This window comes from Miscanthus floridulus, unplaced genomic scaffold (genome assembly GCF_019320115.1).
Source record: "Miscanthus floridulus cultivar M001 unplaced genomic scaffold, ASM1932011v1 fs_204_1_2, whole genome shotgun sequence".
In the NCBI taxonomy this organism is placed as follows: Eukaryota; Viridiplantae; Streptophyta; class Magnoliopsida; order Poales; family Poaceae; genus Miscanthus; species Miscanthus floridulus.
The window spans coordinates 11,155-24,123 of NW_027096375.1; the positions used below are offsets into that span (position 1 = coordinate 11,155).

Sequence of the window (12,969 nt, forward strand, 5' to 3'; positions counted from 1 at the left end):
GCTACTGTAATTTTCTTAGATTTTTAGGAGCATCAGAAATGTATGTTGCTATTCAAACCTATTATTAATTAGGGTTTAAGCAAGTGTTGCTTTAAGTGGGATTAAGAAATTAGTAAAGCTTTGGTGTATCTTTGAAGCATTTCATAAGATATGTTGATTTAACATATTAGTAGTAGAAGAGAATGTAGTAGATGACATGTGCTTGTAGTATAGTTTCTTGGATGATGTTGACTACCTTGCATTTAAACATATCCATTGCATTCATCTCCTTCGATGCACCGTTTGCATAATCACTTACGCGTATTGCATCATACAGGATCGCAAACCGAGAACCCAGTCGTCATACCCGAGGAGCCCGAGGAGCAGCTCGAGGTGCAGCAGCAGGAAGTGCCAGAAGCCGACGAGGAGGACGTTGAGGAACTTCCGGAGTGCCCCGATCACCGTCCGAGCTCCTTCGAGAGAGGCAAGCCCCGAAGCATTTTTCTCCCAGTTTGCAATTATTTAATTAAATGCTTTACTTAATTGATGCATTACGTTCAGGAGTTGTTTGCAACCGTTGCTGCATTATACCTTGCTTACCTTTGTTATACTATATCCTTGTTACCCTGGTATCCGCAGTCGAGTCAATGCTTAGCTGGCTTAGACCGGTAGAAGTCGGGTGATTTCCTATCACCTGCGAGCTATAGGTGGTTACCTGGATCTGCTTGGATGACTATGAAGTCATGGTATAACTAAGTGTTAAATGAAGTTGAGACCGGACGGAGACTTGTAGAGTTTTGGACTGTAGTGTTTCCGTCTGTGTCGATTAAGGACCGACCGTTGTTGGGCCTCGAGTCATGTTGAACGCATGCCTTACATTTAGCTGGCCGGATAAAGTACCTTCCGACCACGAAGCTGGGAGATTTTTTGGGCCGAGTAGATTGCCCATAACGCACTGTACCGGAGCAGGTGTGGTAGGACACGGGGGCGGGATGATAAGACCAAAGTGCAGTCGGTCGGCCCCCGGGTACATGTGGTTCCTAGCAAACTCGAGATTCCTGGAAAGTTGACTCGGTGATCAATATCTCACTTTAGCGGGTGAGTAAGGTTTGTGTAAGGAATAAATCACCAGCTGGTTAGGAATCGATTCAAATCGCCATCGCTCCTGGATAGTGAGCACTTGACTTGAGTTACTTCATCGTAGTAAATGTTATGGAACACTTGGACAGTTATAATGAATATGACAGTAAAGAAGTTGTTTAATGATCATGGGTTATCGTTATCTGTTTAATCACATGTTTACTTTAGTATAGGTGCAAATCTAGTTAACAGGTTAATAATAATTAACTTGGCAATAATACTTTTAGAAAGGTTCTTGAAATGCTAAAAATGCTTCTTTTTGCAAATGAGTCAGCTACCCTACTATAAAGCCCTTCATAATCCTTGGTGTCATTTATTTTCGGTTATGTCGGGTAAGTCTGGCTGAGTACCTTCTCGTACTCAGGGTTTTATTCCCACTTGTTGCAGATGGGCAGATGTATTATGGCTACTGTATCAACTGCCTTTATCCTGCGATGGGTGATGCTTAGGACCATGGGCATGGTCATTCCTTACGTCTTATCTGATGCTTTTGTTGGAGATGATCATTCACTGGCACTATATTTAAACTCCGCGTGAGTGTGTGTGTGGTTTGAACAAATGACTTCCGCTACTTTTATTCGAACTGGTTTGTAATAACTATGTTTAAACTCTGATGTATCTGAGATCGTGAACTTTTATGTAATATGTGATGGTGACCGCTACACTTATTACGATCGTGGCTAGGACACGAGTTGGTTTGAAATCCTTCATGATTTCACGGACTACCGGGTTATACGGGCTTAAGTTTGCTCAATCGTCTGCTCTGGTGGATGATTTTCTTACTTAATTTCGTATAATTGGTCGGTTCTGTCACAGGGTTCTTGAGGTACCCTTGCATTAAAATCTCTAAGAGCATCATCATAGTTGTTGTACTTCTGATAGATAGCCCCTTCTTTCCTAAGCACTTGCTTAGCACACTCATACCATGTAAAATAAATCCCAGGTTTCTTCCCTTCAAAGACCACATAGCAAGGAGGCATTCTCTGAAACCAACCAAATGTAGAACATGTAAGTGGTCTGAATGACATGCCTCAGTCGACCATTTAGTTTGAATGATGATGAACATCATCGGCAACTTGATAAAAAAATTAGCCTCAGCTGTTATTTTCCTTGTTTAGTCATTGGTGGCTACCAAGAATTGTAAGAACCAAATAAAGAGGCAAATAAACAACAGTTGCACTCACTGCCATCAGCCATCACAAGAGGATGTTGTTGCTGTGGAGTACAACTGAGCAAATAAAGAAGAAAGCACAACACTGTAAACCATCAAAACAAGAATAAGGTAGCCACCTCAAGTTTGTTTTATGCATCATAGGCCTTTAAATCCCATAGTTACCACCAGAGGCATAAACAACAAAAAAGGCAACTAGTTATCAAATAAAAAGTAGCCAACAGAGGCTACAAATAAGTTTCTTACAATACCAAGTTCAGCCCAACAGCCAAGGGCTCAAATGTTCCCAAATCCTTGCCTATTGTTAGCCACCCTCCTAGGCAAACTACACCATCAAGGTCAAGTGTCAAAAGAACAAGCAGACTGCACAAAAGGTCCTGTTGTCAAAAGAAGAGAGAGTGGGTGAGGGGGGGGGGGTGGAGGAACTATACATCTCTACAGTCAACCCCCTCCTGGCCTTCTAGCCCTTCATGTGTAGTGGAACTACACATAGTAGTTTTTGGCCAGAAAGGTCCTAAGCCAAAGGGCCCTATGGGCATCACTCATGTTCACAAAGCCCTTGCCTTGGGCCTTGTTGTCCAGGAGGAAGGTGTAGGCAACAATAAGTGCCTCCTCACTGAAGCCAGGCATCTCCATCACAGCAAGGTACAGATTGGCATCAATATGGGCAGGTCCAGTCTCCCTAAGAGCATTGGCCACATTGTTCACAGCATCTGACATGTTAGTCAACATGAGCATCTCCTCCTCAGAGAAGTTCCCTCTCTTCCTCTTTGGGCCAGCAGCTGAGGAGGTAGGAAGCAGTTCAGTGGCCTTGCTATCCCCTCCCTGTTCACTAGGAACTATGGTGTGGGTCAAAGGAGGACCATCAGCCTTGGCACCAACACTGTCAGCCTGGTTCTGCCCTAAGGCTTCACCAGACCCAAGTGCAAACTTGCTTGTGGCCATGGCATTAGCAAAGATAGCCTCCATCTCAGTGTAGAACCTAATAGGGCAGTTAAGAAACTCTACATCTTTAGGATGGTCCTGCAGAGTTGGGCAAATGTAGTTTAAGAAAGGCAAATGTAGGTAGTCAAGGCAAAGACGAGATCAAACTGCTACCTTGCAGTGGCCAAGGTAGTGCTCTTGCTCAAGCATGATAGCATGAGCCTGGTCATCCCAAAGAGCAGCACTAAGGTCCTTCAACTTGCTCACCCTAGCCCATTTCTGCCTCCACTTCCTCAAGTGGTTGTACACTTGAGTTGGGCTAACAACCTCCCCACAGAACTGCTTGAGGGCTTTGGCCACAGAATTCACATCTTTGTCCTTGAAAACCTTCTCAAGCCTGCTACCATCACTAACAAGGGCAGCCATCCTCCTTAGCACAAAGCCAGAGGTGGTGTTGGTCCACCTCATTGCCCTCACAGCCCCATTCCCAGCTATAGGAACAGCAACATCAATAGGGTTTGCTGCACCTGGAGCAGCACTAGCACCAGCACCAGCTGCAACAGGGGCAGCAACACTAGCACTAGCACCAGCTACAACAGGGGCAGAACCACCATTGATGAGCTGCTCCATCACTGAAGTACCAGCAACAAACCCACCCTCAAATGCACCTGAATCCATCCTAGGACTGGCATGTAATGAAATCAACAACATAATTAGTCAAGAATAGGCTGACAACAATATTAACAGTTGTATGAACTAACCACAGACTAACAGATCATGAAGAATAGAATGTTTCAAGAACAGAATGAATGAGGCATAAAATTGGTCTCAGCTTTGTCCACCAAATTATTACATCAGCATGACACACATGAGTTCCATAGCAGGGTACAGAAACTAAAATCAAGAACATATTACATCAACTAGTGTTTGTTCCCCTCCCTTCCCACATAGCATTGCAAATGGCATCCCTTATTTCAGCCATGTCAACAGAGTCTTGGTCCAGATGGGCTAGGGGCAGGTTGGTTGGATCAGCAGAAGTAGTGAAACCTTCCTCATCAGGAACTACTTCATCAATGCCAAAACCTAGGATCCAGTTATGCAAAATGGCACAGGCAACTACAAGCTTCACTTGTGTCCTATACTTGTGGAAGGGTTTGTTGTCTAAGATCCTAAACCTGCCCTTCAGTGCACCTATAGCCCTCTCCACAGTCACTCTAAGTGATGAGTGCCTAAGGTTGTAGAGCTCCCTTGCATTGGTGGGCCTGTTCCTTGGGCCATACTCAGACAAATGGTACCTAACCCCCCTGTAGGGAGGTAGGAAACCATTTTTGCATGCATACCCAGCATCTACCAAGAACATTTTACCTACACAAGACATCTACTGTGAGAGTGTGTGTTAATAGGCCATGGAATATGTAATTAGTGTTGGTGTGCAATTACCTTCTGGCAAACTCAAGCCATCTTCCCTAGCTACAGCATCTGCCAAAACAGTTGCATCATGGGCAGAGCCCTCCCAGCCAGCCAGGACATAAGTGAATTTCAGATCACAATTCACAACTACCATCACATTTTGGGTGGGATCCTTTTTCCTACCCCTAAAAGCTTGTTGCATGCGCCTAGGAACCCTTGCTAGGAAATGAGTGCCATCTATAAAGCCAATGACATCCTAAAAAGCATGGGTCAGTCATTGCAATAGGTCTAATGTAACTAATGAACCCAGGGTATACAATTACCTTAAAATATGGATTCCATGTATGGCTTCCAAGAATCTTTGGGTGAGTGGTAGTGCTAGCTGGCTTTATCATTTCATTCCTAAGCTCACCCACAGCATACAACACCTGATGGAAGTGCTTGTGGACAGTTTGGATGGACCTCCTAAAGGACTGGTGGACAACCCTAAATCTTTGGTTGTGCCCTACAACATGTAAAAACATGGCAACCTGCTCTTCTACTGACACCCCCTCCCTATCAGTGACAAGACTTCTCTCTCTAAAAGTTCTCACTAACTTAAAAAAAGCAACTCTCTTCATCCTAATCATAGAAATACACTCTGAATCAGTGGAATTGTATATCATTCTCAGTGTTCTCTGTCTATGCTGTTCATTTTCATCCCTAATCAGGGCCAGTGCTATAGGATCAGGCAGTGGGGTTTCAGGTTCAGGGGTTTTCCTTTTCAGCCTAGTAGATACAAAGGTAACCATAACAACAGTCAAGGCAGCTGCCTTCCTACACAGCATGTCACGGCTCAAAGACAGATCCATCTACAAGCATGTAAAAATGTAACATGATTTCAGTTAATGAGCCCTGCTAGGCATCAACATGACTGTGAAATGAATGCATGCCAACAAAAGCACGGCTGCATCTTTATGTGATGCCTCCCAGTACTATGTGGACAACATCATCGACCAATGATGGAACAAAAAACTTAGATCAAGAACAGCAAGGTACAAGTAACACTAACAACTGCATCAAACAGTTATGAACAGCAAGGTACAATACAAATCTGAAACAGATCAACAACCCTAACAGATCACGAGCCCAACAGATCAAGAACAGCAAGGTACAAGTAACCCTAATAGGAGCATGAAGCAGTTATAACAAGTATGAAACCCTAACAGATCATGAACAACAACGAACAAGAAACCCTAATAGGTTCGAGAAGCACCACAAAAAAGAAGATTAGGGGTCGATTTCACCTTGGCTCGGGGTCCAAACAACAGAGAGGAGGCAGATCTGGAAGTAGAGGATGCAGATCGGGAAAAAGACGAAGCAGATGCGGACGGAGAAGAAGAGGAACACCGCTGCCACGAAGTCCCAGCAGCAGCCGGAGCGGGGAAGCGGCGAAGAAACTCGGCGCCGGTGACCTAACCCACAACCAGCCGGAGGTCGTCGCCGCCGCCGCCACGCACCACAACTCACCGCCGGTCTCTCACGAGGGAGGTGGAAGAGCAAGCACCGAGTGGAAGAAGGAGAGAGTGGAGAGTGGGAACCCGTATATAAAGGCCGGCGAAATCGCCGCCATTTCGCTTCGCACGCGGCGGCCAGAGCGGGAGCGGAGAGTGGGGACGCGCGCGAAGACGTTTCCCCTTCCCGCCAGAGCCCGCGCGAGCCACCCCGCCGCCGCCCAAAATCGCCCGCGTGCGTCGCAGACGAGCGCGGCTCGGAAGAAACGAGGGTTTCGCTCGTTTCCAGAGAGCCAGGCGGAGAGGTCGAGTGTTGCTCTGCGAAGCCAGGCTCCCTTGCGGGCCATCGACGACAAACATGACAACTTGCAGCCCACGGGCGCAGCCGAGCCTCCGGGCCAGGGTCGCAAACGCGCCCCCAATTCCTGCGTATCTCGGGAACCAGGCTGAACTGATACGCAAACCAATCCCTATGGGCCTGTTTGGTCAGAGCTAGCCTGGGTATTCTCAGACCGGCTAAGGCCTCGTTCGGTTAGAGCAAAATGAGGCTAGGATTCCTTCCAGAAAGTTAAGGCTTATATAAATTAGCTAACGGTTTCGGTCAGAAATCCTTCCATGCAGTCATTCCCGGCGATACGAACATCCCCTAAATGGGTGCAACTCCTTGTTGTTTGGTGTGGACTTATATCTGTTGGGCCTGGTTAGGACTGTTTGTTTGCCTGCACTAGGGTGGCCGGCGCGTATCAACTGGGCCTGGGCAGCACTCCAGACGGTGTAACTGAAGTTGTTTGTTTGCCTGAACGCAGTAGGGGCTGGCTGAGGGTAAGACTGTTTGTTTGCCTGTACAAACGTGTATGACTACCCTGCATCAGGAATATGGTAGTCTTACCACCCCCACCTTCTTCTTGCTCACCTCATTGCCATTTCATCGAGCACCTCACTGGCGTGGCGTGAGCAGCCGAACCATCCTCAGCCGAGAGCATGTGGAGTTCGCGGCCATGGCGCTCCACCAGGGGATCGAATCGAGATGGGGAACGAGAAAAAGAACGGGATGGGAGGGGAACCTCCAAGCGCACACCAGCCCCTGAGAGAGAGTAGAGACAGAGGAAGAGAAGAGAACGGAGATGGAGGGGAGGGAGCACATCGTTGGAGGCTAGAGCGGCTGCGGAGCCCGCGCTTACGGCCTGCGCAGCAGCGTTGCCCGCGCCCGCGGCGTGATCCCCAGCGGCAGCCTTGAGTGGCGGATCCACCGCCGTCGCAGCCAGGAGGGGCGAGGCTGCCACCCTCGCAGCCTTGAGGGGCAAGACCGCCGTGGCCAGATCTAGGTGCTCCCAGACCGGAGATGAGGGAGGAGCGCCGCCGCTTCGCGTGAGGCCGCCAAGGGCGTCGTCGTCGTCGTGGTTGGCCGCTGATGGCGGCGGCGGCGTCCTCGTGGTTCGTGTTGCGGCTCGGCAAGGCCGCCAGGGAAGGAAGGAGGGGAGCCGCTGGGGAGGGAGGCGGCGGCGCTGCCCATGGCGAGGTGAGGAAAGCCGGAGGGGGCGACGCGGGATTCTTTGGAGGAGGTGACCGGAGGTGACGGTGACGGCAACGTCTGCTCGGGCCACCCGAGCGCCCGCTCGGGCCAAGCCCGGGAGAAACGAAACCCCGGGGCCCCGCTGAGGGGTGCTTTGATGACGGTGCAGGCCGGGCTCCCAATCGCATCCAGGCAAACAAACAGGCCAGGTTGCAGCCCACGGGCGCAGTGGCCCAGTTGGTCTAGGCAAACAAACGCACCTTAGTAGAGATGTTGTTTGTTTCCCTGCGCTACGCTGGACCCACATGTCAACCACACCCTGCGCCGGCATCGGTGCTCGAGTGAGCCGCATTCGGGAGAAACGAAGGTTTGCGCTCCTAAAATTTGTGTGGCATCGACACGGAGCATTAAATATAGATTAATTACGAAACTAATTATATAATTTACGATTAATTTGTGAGATGAATCTTTTAAGCCTAATTAGTCCATGATTTGATAACGTTGTGCTACGGTAAACATGTGCTAATGACAGATTAATTAGACTTAAAAAATCGTCAGACAAACTAGCCTCCATCTAAGTAATTGGTTTTGTAATTAATCTATATTTAATATTTTTTATTAATATCTAAATATTCGATGTGACATGAATTTTAGAAACGACTAAAGAACCAAACACCCCGAAGTTCTCCTAGACCTAAGGGTGCTTTGGATAATGTGCTGCACAAGCTCCAACTCCGCCCTTGTTTAGTTACCCGGAATCCAAATTTTGGCACTATGCAAAAAGAAGATTTTCTGTCACATCAAACTTGCGGTATATGTATGGAGTACTAAATGTCAACGAAATCAAAAACTAATTGCACAGTTTGGTTGTACTTTGCGAGACGAACGTTTTGAACCAATTAGTCAACGATTGGACAATTATTACCAAATACAAATAAAATGCTACAGTGGCGCCAGAATTCATGCGGCGCCAGTTCGGCCAGCAACTAAACGAGGCCTCCAACAAAGTTCAGACAAACAAGCGCCGCTGCATCTCTGGAGCCTGTCCCTGGCTGCTGCACAGGCAAACAAACACGCCTGATGTCATCGCTTTTCATCATTGCTAGCTTGACGATTACTCGTACTAGACAAGTAGTATGGACACATGGCAACAAACAGCACAGCTGGGATCATCTGCCCTCCCGTCCCCTTTTGTAGACTTGGTGAGAGAAGGGACGTAAAGCAACATCATAATTCACGAACAGCTAGACCTTGTTTGAATCCGTGGGTTTCTGATCTAGGTATTTGTAGCTTCAAGAAATATTTATCTTTAGTTTATAAATACAGACCCAAACCTTAAATATGGTGGCATGCTAATGGAGCCCTTATAAGCCTGCTAGTACGCAGGCGAAGCACTCGTCTCACTTCATAGGGTATGCATGCAATTGAACTTCAAAGAGCAGTGCCACGTTAAACATTTGATTGATCACTTCTTAATTTCTACCTTAATTTAATGCTAAAAACAGTCAATTCAATTACAAGAAAACAGCATGCTCATAGACTAGAAAGCGTGACAATTAACAGGCATGCTTGCCTTATGATGGTTCTAGGCACCCGTAACATGGCACCTGAAGAATAGTTACAGTAACAGCATTCCCCAACCGAATTCAGCAAATGTGGGGAAAACAGTTGGCAGCGATGGATCCCTATGCCGGATAGAGCCAAGCCATGTCTTGAACCACAATACTCAAATTTCTTTCCCACAAGACGGCAAAGACATATCCTTCCATTAAGTCTCGGTGAACACATCAGTTAACTCTGAGTTCTTAAGGTTCAGTACTCTTTTGATCTCTCTTCGTTTGAGAGGAAGGCAACATGGACCTCAGCTGAGTGTTCTCCATGTTTGACAAGAGCTGTGTGACAGTCTTAATTTGAGAGGCACTGCACAGTTTTTGAATATACAAAAGAAGAGTTTATTAGAGGTGATATTGAAGAAAATAAACTTCAACCTAGTTGGTTGGAAATCTGGACATGCGTGCAGTTTAGAAGAACCATTATGCGCCTTACAGAACTACAAGCTGGGATTTCAGTTTACTGATGGATGTGTACCAATGCGATCTGGTGGGAAATGGTCATTCCAATTGATCTTCTTGTTCAGAAAAAAATTGATGAGTCTGTCTTGCATCATTTTTTAAAAAAGAAAAAAGAAAAACTGGTAAAAAAATTGAGACATCAACGATCATAGGCCACAAAACTGACATAAGTGATCCTTTTCTGGCAGGCAAAGAAGGAGAAAATAAACTTCAGCCTAGTTGGTTGGAATCTGGTCAGAAAAAATGCAGCTAAAAAAGATAATCTGTTCGTTTCGCTGAAATTTAGCTTATGCTGATTTATTGTGAGAGGAAAACATTTTTCGTTCGCTAAAAAGTACTGCTGAAGTAGTGCTGCAGAACAGGACAAATGAATAAATATGCATATAGGGGAAGCTAACCTTTGCAAACTCCTGTCCATATAAGCATCCAAGGATGAAATTACTTGAGGTAGCTGGTGCAGCACCTAGAACAGGATACAGATATTAATGGCTACTTTACAACTAGTTTTGGCATCCAATGCTACACTTATTTCTTACATGCTCTGTGTTCTTTGCAAAGGATGCTTTTTCCAACAGGTTCTTGGGTAGTTTTGCCAAGTGAACCTGAGACCACAAGTACATCTCTGCTGATTATCTTGGTTAACAAACTGATTGCTTGTACTTGTAACAACAATATATAACATCATAACGTCCCAACATGTCTGTTGTGGGCGCAGTTTCATAAACTTATTACTTGAAGGAAAGTATGGCAGTTCATTGAACTGTCTGAACCTTTATTGATTTATATATATGAGGAAAAATTAGGAAGAATCACAAGGGGATTGAGGGATAGAGAGGTGGGTAGCGCTGAAAATACAAAACTGAACTATAAAACGACTCATAAGCTTAGTAGCACTCCTTAAATAAGTGATTTGGCATGTAGGTAATTGTAGACTGAAGTACAGGATCCATCTAACGTAACACCATGCTGCATCTACATGGACACTTAAGTGCAGCATTGTGGAAGTCGCTAGATGACAATCAAAGCGCGCTGCTTAATCAATGGCAGTTGAATGCCAACAATTTCTAGGTTACTTTTATCGAGCACGCATGAGAGCTGCACATTTTATTAAGAAAAAAAGGGGCCAAGAACCCTTACAACGTACACGCAGGCACTCGTATTTGTAAGAATACATTCGAGCGCTCTTTGTATACAGCAAAACAATGACCTCGACCAAAAAAACTACCTACTGCTCGCTCGCAGGCTCAAGGGCGAGAAGAACCAGCCAAACTCCAAAAGAATAATTTCTAGGTTATGTAGTATACGATGAAGATAATAACATTCATGAATTGGACAATCATTTCACCTTTAAAGCAAAAGTAGATCCATCAAAATTCCTAACCTCATTGTCTCTAAAGAGTAAAGAGAGACATCATGAACGAACTTCCGCATAATTTTAGTCAATTTCGCACAAATTTGGCAAAGCGTTGATTCTTGTGATCAGCAAACGGCTGTAAAATCATGCATACAATCGGAACACTCGAGAACCAACCAAGACGAGATGGGGACAGGAGGCGGGAGACCTGCGCGGGGGAGGACTGCTCCATGAGCTGGAGGAGGTTGGAGGTGGACCGCACTGCCTGTGCTATCTGCTCCGCCACAGCCGCCTTAGCCCCTCCACCACCGCCGCCGCCGGTCGTCGCAGCCATCCCCGCCACGTCGACTTGCCGCCTGTTTGGTTGCGAGGATGCCCAGGGGCGGGATGGGACGGCCCCAGGCTCGAGGCTGTTTGGTTGCGGAGGCTTTTGCCCGTGTCATTAAAAAAAAGTGGTAATTACCCGTCGATCGTTAAAAAAGTTGAGCTCCTCACTGCAAACTCTTTTATCTCTCGTGCCATTCCGTCAACCTTTCGTTCGTTTTTTACCGTTTACTCGTCCTGACATATGGGCCCGGCCAGCAAAGATGTCTAAACTACCCCTATTTCCTAATCCCTCTTCTCTCGGGCCACTTATGCCTTCCTTTTGTGCACGCCTCTACGCTCGCTGCGCCACCACTCTCGCTACCGCCCTCCCTCGTGCTGAGCTCGCCCACGCCGCTCGTGATGGCCTAGCCAGAGCTCGTGCACGCGCCATTCGTGGTGGCTGGGGCGTGGCTAGGACGGAGCTCGCCTCCTCGCGTCGTGTCTGCTGGCCACCGAGGACCATCTATGACAGTTCTATCGGCCATGGCAGCTAGGGTAGCAGCGCCACAGGCCAAGGCAGTTGCGCCCGCGATCAGGGTAGGCGCGCCCCCAGCCAGGCCACCAGTAGTCGTGGCCAGGGGGCTATGCCCCGAGACACGAGGCCGGCCATGGCAGCTGCGCCTTTCCTAATTTGTTCACGAACCATGATTTGTTCACATACTCTATACCCAATCTTATTTTGAGAGTCAACATCAGCCAAGATTGATTGCAAGCCAAATTACGTTTCTCTCAAGCTAGCGAGAGAGCGTCCTTTCTCCAGCTCGCGTCCCTTTTCCAACTCCTTCATCTTCAGTCTCGAGGGGTTCTAGAAGTAGATCGGGGTGAGTGGCCGACGGCGACGCTACCCATGGATGTTGTAGCACGCAGGGCGAGCAACCGGCTCGACGTGGCGCTGGCCCTGGGCGCGCAGTACCGTAGGGTGAGTGGCTGGCGGCAACGCTGCCCCCTGGACGCCGTATCGAGGAGGAAGAGTAGCCACCGCCGGCTGCGGGACGAGAGCTGAGAGAGACTTGGAGTTGGAGAAGCAAATTCATGCGCTCGAGCGACCCTTCAAGGAACGCAACATAATCCTCGACACCTGCGCCCGTGACTTCCTCGTCACCAGTTGTGGGAGGCATCCGGCGCGGGATTCACGGTTGGGTGGCGTTTAGCGGACTGCTCATTGGCAGCGATGCGGGATTCACAGTGGCCTGCTAGTTGGCGGCGTGTCAAGGTGCTGGAGCGCCTGCTCATGATGGGCAGTGTGTTGTGTGTTGATTCGACCACCGAGATGGCATCCCCCACGCAGGGGCGACAAACGGTGGCCGCGCCATCCGTGTCTCCACAAGCGGTGCCCAGGGTGCCGACTGCGGGTCACTCGGTGGCTTAGCTCGGCTACAGGGAAGATAAGAGAGAGAGAGGAAAGTTTGGGTGGCTGACAAACAGGCCCCACTGTAGGGTAAAGTGGTTATTTCATCTTGACATCGTTGGAGATAAAACTAGACGAAATGGCTTCGAGGACAAAAGAGTTTAGAGCAGTGGCATATGTGAGAACTCAACTTTTTAAT

The 12,969-nt window shown here is 47.7% G+C and overlaps 2 protein-coding genes across 2 annotated transcripts; both read right to left on the reverse strand.

Moving 5' to 3' along the window:
* Positions 1-4,130: 4,130 nt before the first annotated feature.
* On the reverse strand, positions 4,131-5,415 carry LOC136530791 (protein ALP1-like). The gene is made up of 3 exons (XM_066523512.1): positions 4,948-5,415; positions 4,655-4,880; positions 4,131-4,579 (listed from the first exon to the last, which is right to left on the reverse strand). The coding sequence occupies exons 1-3, from the start codon at positions 5,413-5,415 to the stop codon at positions 4,131-4,133; spliced, it is 1,143 nt and encodes a 380-aa protein (XP_066379609.1).
* A 3,671-nt stretch (positions 5,416-9,086) lies between these two features.
* LOC136530792 (tobamovirus multiplication protein 2B-like) lies at positions 9,087-11,463 on the reverse strand. The gene is made up of 4 exons (XM_066523513.1): positions 11,265-11,463; positions 10,239-10,304; positions 10,101-10,165; positions 9,087-9,550 (listed from the first exon to the last, which is right to left on the reverse strand). Exons 1-4 carry the CDS (start codon positions 11,388-11,390, stop codon positions 9,436-9,438), a joined length of 372 nt encoding a protein of 123 aa, XP_066379610.1. The 5' UTR covers positions 11,391-11,463; the 3' UTR covers positions 9,087-9,435.
* Between the last annotated feature and the right edge of the window lie 1,506 nt (positions 11,464-12,969).

Coding starts and splice junctions, on each gene's coding strand:
- LOC136530791 (XM_066523512.1), bottom strand. CDS start 5,415: ATGGTTACCTTTGTATCTACTAGGCTGAAAAGGAAAACCCCTGAACCT. Junction 4,881..4,947: donor CATGGAATCCATATTTTAAG/GTAATTGTATAC, acceptor CATGCTTTTTAG/GATGTCATTGGCTTTATAGA. Junction 4,580..4,654: donor TGGCTTGAGTTTGCCAGAAG/GTAATTGCACAC, acceptor TGTCTTGTGTAG/GTAAAATGTTCTTGGTAGAT.
- LOC136530792 (XM_066523513.1), bottom strand. CDS start 11,390: ATGGCTGCGACGACCGGCGGCGGCGGTGGTGGAGGGGCTAAGGCGGCT. Junction 10,166..10,238: donor TTGCAAAGAACACAGAGCAT/GTAAGAAATAAG, acceptor ATCCTGTTCTAG/GTGCTGCACCAGCTACCTCA. Junction 9,551..10,100: donor ATGGACAGGAGTTTGCAAAG/GTTAGCTTCCCC, acceptor AAAACTGTGCAG/TGCCTCTCAAATTAAGACTG.